General features: G+C 38.7%; 1 protein-coding gene across 1 annotated transcript; it reads right to left on the reverse strand.

Moving 5' to 3' along the window:
* Positions 1-3,071: 3,071 nt before the first annotated feature.
* On the reverse strand, positions 3,072-6,052 carry ssna1 (Sjogren syndrome nuclear autoantigen 1). The gene is made up of 3 exons (XM_062434867.1): positions 5,742-6,052; positions 4,022-4,221; positions 3,072-3,235 (listed from the first exon to the last, which is right to left on the reverse strand). The coding sequence occupies exons 1-3, from the start codon at positions 5,791-5,793 to the stop codon at positions 3,143-3,145; spliced, it is 345 nt and encodes a 114-aa protein (XP_062290851.1). The 5' UTR covers positions 5,794-6,052; the 3' UTR covers positions 3,072-3,142.

A 6,052-nucleotide genomic window follows, 5' to 3' on the forward strand; every position in this document is an offset into this window, starting at 1 on the left:
GACGCCACGGTGACACAGTTCAGTGTTAGCATGGAAACATGTCATTAGGGACGCACATTCTCCAGAAGCGTAGGAAGCTGGAGGACGAGTAGAACAATGGCATACACACAAAAACATGAAAAAAAAGGTAAAAGGGTGCCACAATTGTAGTCTTTTTTCTTTTTTTTCTTTTTGTATCTGCATGTTTTGATTTTTCTTTTACTGTAAAGCTTCTGTATGCCTTTTTTAGGTTTTTTTGTATTTTTTCTGGCAAACTATGCTGTATCGAAGCTGCTGGACATTTGGTAGAAGAGTCTCAACGGCAAGCAAACTTCAACACCCTTCTCCACGACGACGAGGAGAGGAACAATTGAAATATGCACCCAGATTTCTATCGATCAGTAGCAAACTCTGATTTATTTTTTTGTTCTGAAGAAACGCTTGAAGAAGTGACCTTGGCCAATAATGTCTGTATGTCCGTATTGCTGGTGACAAAAAAAAAACAACATACAGCAAGATATCAAACTGTAGAATGTCTATGTATATCCTGTTTTATCAAAAGCTGTTAGACCTCCTCCCCCACTCCTCCTCTCTCTCTCTTTCTCTCACTCTCTCTCTCTCCTCGTGTATTTATTCCTGCTTAAAGTTGAAGTTTGCATGTCTGAGACCTGCTTGTGTACTTTTTTTTGTTTTTTGTTTTTTGTAAAGATGCTGGTGTGTGGAAGGAATCGGGAGAGTGTGTTTTCTTTCTTTCTCTCTCTCTCTCTCTCTCTCTCTCTCTCTCTCTCTCTCTCTCTCTCTCTCTCTCTCTTTCCAGTCGGACCTCATGTACTTTAACATTCCACAGAGAAAGAAAAAGTCGGTCCATTGAAGTAACGAATCGATTGTGATCATTAATTAATGTGGCGTGCTTGTGAGAGCGAATGCGGGATTGTTTGCGTGTGTTTTGAAAAGAATATGTGATGAGTTTCTTTTTTTAATTCAAGATTTTTTTATAAACAGGAATGCACCAAGTTTCCAGATGATTTCTTTCTTTTTCTTTTTTTTTACTCATAATGCCAACTGATTAAAGTGTTCATTCATTCTCCACACTCCCCCAGGATTGACCCCCTTTCGGCCAGTATTGTTGTACAGTCTCATATCCCAACATATTTTCATAATCAAAGCTTTCTGTCATTCTCCTCATTTTTTGTTCATTTTCTCCGATCAGATGACGTTTGTTCAGTCCTCAGAACGTTTGATTGAGACATTTTCGTCTTATATCAAATTAATTCGGGGATTAAATGTGTTAGGTTTTTTTGTCTGGAGTCTTGGATGTTTAAATGTCTTTGCACTGTCATGCTTTTTTAGCTTTGTTTTGCACCTCATGAAAAGGAACAGAGCAGGCGGCAGAGGAAATGTGCACTTAAGAGAACACAGAAGTCTGGTTTGAAGAGTTTTGTTTCGATGCATTTTCTCACTATTGACACAATTGATAGGTAGATGAGAATATGGAGTCTCTGCTCGATATTTTCTTTGGAACAGAACTCTTCGACCGTACACGATGAATTCCATGACCACTTGTGTCCTCTGTTTGCCACTGCCTTGCATCAGAAGTCTTATGATTGTCGGCCTTTGTCGTTGTGACCACGAGCAGTAGCACATATGTAGGTTTCCACACAGGTCCGGTCTCTTCATCCGGAAAAACCGATGTAGTTATTTTTTTAAAGAACCATGCCAGTGATCCTTCACATGTTCCTACAAATCATAGGCTATACTATACTGAGAACCACTTTGTCAACCATGCTGCTGTGTTTTTACAAGCTTGAATGTATTTTTATTGCGTAACCACTCACAGTGTCCATTGGTTTCCACTGGATTTCTTATGGTATGAAAATCTGCGACTTTTAAAATGACTAAACTAAACTTTGCCTAAATAAAACAATCAAATGTTGCATTATTTGGTTTTAGATCTGAGCAGGAGTTCAGTGCTCAATACTGGGTTCTACAGATGCATTTCAGTAGGTACCAAGGAAGTATTGAGGTTTAACACCTACCACTATGATGCAGTGCAGACTTCTCATATCAATCTGCATTTAAACTACCCTACTCTACAGTATATGCATGTACAGCTGGCAAAGATAAAGACAACCAGGCTTGATTGTCACTGAGTTTCAAGAGTCTACTAATCTTCATACCAAAGGATATCAATACAAATCAATGGCTGCTCCAAACAGCTGGAAAAACACAGAACTGTATGGCATGCACCTGAAACTAGCAACAATGTAAAGTATACATGATTTGTAGTGAAAAAAAAACATTGGTAATGTCTTTTAATTTGAATTTGGTCTAAAGAAACTGGACTGGGGCCTGCTGTGGATCAGTCACGTAACAAGCCTGTGGATCCATCTGTTGTATGTACTACTGCCTTCACCACAAAGAGCAAATAGGACGTTGACTCTTTGTCGACGTTGTCAACTTTTATTTTGTAGGTGTTGTGTGTTTCTCCTCTGTCTTTCTGTAAACCGAAGGACCAAAGAGGCACAAGAGTTCACTGTGGGTCATTTTCCCACCCATCGTCTTAAATTACACCATCAAGAACTTTTCACGACGGTCATTACCGGGAACACAGAAAAGAAAAACGACTTCTGAAGTGTAACGTGCGACGGTGGCGTAGTAACGCTTCGCCTCGCAGTGTTTTCCCATCTGTCTGCTCCTGTTGCAAAGTGAGCAAGTTTGTGTTGGTCACACTGTAGCGACTCTGTGGTAGAAGCTCCATCTCATCCCCCCCCTCATTTACTCCCCCCCCCTCTTCGTCTGTAAATCTACATCTCAGCAGATGTGCTTACTGTAAAGTTATTGTCATGATTTGGGCAGATAAAAAAAAAAACAGTGATGTCATACTTGTACAAATGAAAGCTCAATAAATAGAAGACTTGAACAAATGAAAATAATGTCTATGTGTCATTTCAGGAGGTAAAAAGGGACAATGGAACTTTTTTTGTATCTACAGGAGACAAATGAGTCATGCAGGTGTTAAGAAACACATTTATTGGAATAAAGAATTTACAAATCAATCAAATATATTACAAATAATCCAGAGTGGAGGATAAACTGCATTAAAAGTGCAGAGTCAGGTGTGCTGCTGGGGTCCAAAAGAGAGTTCAGTGATCATTCATCTGCATTAGTGCTCTTTCCTGCGAGGCTCTGTGGCTTTACTGAGGTTTCCTGCCTCCTGCTTCAGGACGCTGAGAAGAGACTGTGAACTCTCCAAGATCTGAAAGAGAGAGGAAAAAAAAGGAATTGACTGAGAGAGATAATAAGATGCAGAAGAAGTGTGGTGTTTTCTGTTAAAAAAGGGTTTGGGCACTGCCGGCTGCCTTGTTGTTTTTTAATTAGAGCGGCATTGGGAGTGTTTGTTTAGTGTGAGTGCTCGGGGAGTTCAGCATCAGTGAGTGGGGATGTGCTTAGTGAGATGAAACTGCTGCAAAAGGACAACATGGTAGTGCGTCGCTAACTGTAAAGTAAAAACAACTGAGAAAAGTGGTGCACAAAAAATGCAGCAGAGTGAGTTCAGCATCCCGAAAGCTTTGAACTGTTGCTGTGGTTTTAACTTAAGTTGTTTTTTTAAGGTGTTATTTCCATTATCTTTGGTCTAAAACCACTTTCCAGTATGTATTTAAATTGTAAATGTACATTTTAAAAGTTTTTGTTGGTTTCACTGTGCTACATTGTTCACAGAAGTTGGATTTTCTTTTTCCTAGAAAGATTTTAAAAACCTCCAGTTTTTAAATAAAATGTGGAACAGAAACACATCAGTCTGAAAAAACAAGGAAAAGGTGGATCAAAGCTTTTATAACACTTTTACTTGATAGTGTTGGATTCAGCCTTTTCATAAACGTGTTAATCAAGGCCTTACTGATACATATAGTAACTAATTCCCATATTTAACCTGCCAGTGTTCCATCAAAATCTACATACATTTCAGTGTGCTTAGGTCAAAATGGGTCTCATAATCTACATTGATCAGTGTTCCTGGGCATCAGCAGTTTAACACACAGACCTTGGTGTAAGCAGCCTCGGTCTCTGCGATGGTTCGGTCGAAGGTGGCGCGGGCGGCGAGTCTCTGCGCCAGGCTCTCGTTGACTCTGCTCAGCTTCTCCGACAGGACGCGGATGTCGTGCTGCAGCCGCTCCTTCTCCTCTTCCTCCTGCTTGATCTGATGGTTCAACTCCTCACGCTTGGAGCACAGGTCCTCGATACCTGATGGAGACACACAAAAAAATAGGTTTATGGTTACCAGAGTCTGTCTGCATGGGCTGAGGACAGCAACATATGGCCCTGTACCCGTGTGAGGACAGGGTCTTACGTTAAAGCTGTAAATTGTAGCAAATTATGTTTTTTAAGTGCTTTAATCTCTTTAACATGAAACTCTTGAGTTTAACTTCTGCCCTACACAGTAACATTCTAGTGCAATTAATGGATCTACAGAAAGCTTTAGGATCATAATTTTGGTCATATATCAATTACCATCCAAAAATTACAAATATTTTCTGGTCCCAGTTTATCAAAGGTGAAGTTTCACTACTTTATGATGACATTTTATATCTTTGATATAACAAGCAATCTGAACAGATCATGTCAATTTGCTAATATTTTATAGACACATAAAAAGAAATCAACAAGAATAAACGAATGTAGCAGACAGATTAATGACATTCTAAAAAAAAGAAGATATTTATCAAGCATTCAAGTCTTATAAAAAAAAAAAAGATTTTTGCTCTAAACTTTAAAATTTTTAGATATCCTGGAGCCTGGATTCACCTCAGTTAAACGCATGAATCTGCACTCACTGCTGACACTTCAGTTTAACCTACTACTATTACACATATATTTGTACATACAATACATACACATATATATGTATATTTATTCATATACTATAGGTAGGAGGACACATGAACACCACACTTTACATGTATGCACTCATGTTTTATACACTTATTTATTATTATTTTTAATAATACATAAGAGATATATGAAGATACTATTTATCTATTGGTTTTACTATTTTAAACATTCCTTACTGCATTGTCAATGAACTGAACCCTCAGACTTTTATTTAAGTAATGAGATGTAACAATACATAACTTGAACTAAAGTAGAAATCACCCTTCAAATGGAGTCTGGTATCTTACCACAGTGGCTGGCAGATCAGAAAACACAGATTAACAAATGATAGATGGTAGGTGCTAATATACTTCTTTCTCAGAGACCAAAATGGTAGCTTTGGCTGTACTTTATTGATTGATTGATTGATTTTAGAGAGAATAACCCTGTAGTTAGTGTCAAATAATAAGTGTAAGGCCTAGGTTGCATGGTGTGGTCTGCAGAGGGTTAAAGTCTGGATTCTAAGTGATAGACAGCATAATCTGTGCAGGTTAATCAGATTTTGTACTGCAGCATCCTGTTGGCTGGTCAGAGCTTTAAGTCAAAAAACCAGAACAGTGGAAGCTAAAAAAGCAACATATCTGTGCCTCAGAAACTACTAGAAAGTGAATATGAGCTACAGTTAAATTTACATACGAGCTAAACATATGCTAACAAGAGGAAAACATGTTCTTTAATACTTCCTCTGTGGTCTACGGAGGGTGGAAGATATTCAAAATGAGACTAAATTTAGCACTACACTCCTCAGAAACACTAGCATGCTAACTGCCAACACTTCCTATGTAAATGAATGAATCAAATGAGGCATTTACAAGAAAAAACAAGCAACTTACACTTGACAAGTTCATTGTTGTAGGTCTGCAGAGCAGCAGCTTGTTGGGTCATGTCGGAGTTCAGCTAGCTTCACCTTAATATCCGATTAAACCTCGACTTTGTGCTTTTTTTTAGCTGTTAGCTTTTAGCCGTTCTCTAAACACACACAGCCGGCTAGCTCGTCATTTGTATCGTGTGTATACGGATATTGAAGCGGGTCAGACAGAAGCTGTTAAAGCTGAAGATACAGCCGTCTATCCTCAGTAAGTGTTTCAGATAAAGTGCTCCTACATGGCGGGTTGGTTTCCCAGACAACTCCTCTTCTTCTGCT

Source organism: Scomber scombrus, chromosome 15 (assembly GCF_963691925.1).
Source record: "Scomber scombrus chromosome 15, fScoSco1.1, whole genome shotgun sequence".
Taxonomy (NCBI): domain Eukaryota; kingdom Metazoa; phylum Chordata; class Actinopteri; order Scombriformes; family Scombridae; genus Scomber; species Scomber scombrus.

What these genes read in the sequence shown, in the direction of transcription:
- ssna1 (XM_062434867.1), bottom strand. Translation starts at nt 5,793, where the DNA reads ATGACCCAACAAGCTGCTGCTCTGCAGACCTACAACAATGAACTTGTC. An exon ending in CAACAATGAACTTGTCAAGT is followed by an intron (nt 4,222 to 5,741) that starts GTAAGTTGCTTG and finishes TGTCTCCATCAG; the next exon opens with GTATCGAGGACCTGTGCTCC. An exon ending in CCGAGGCTGCTTACACCAAG is followed by an intron (nt 3,236 to 4,021) that starts GTCTGTGTGTTA and finishes TCTCTCTTTCAG; the next exon opens with ATCTTGGAGAGTTCACAGTC.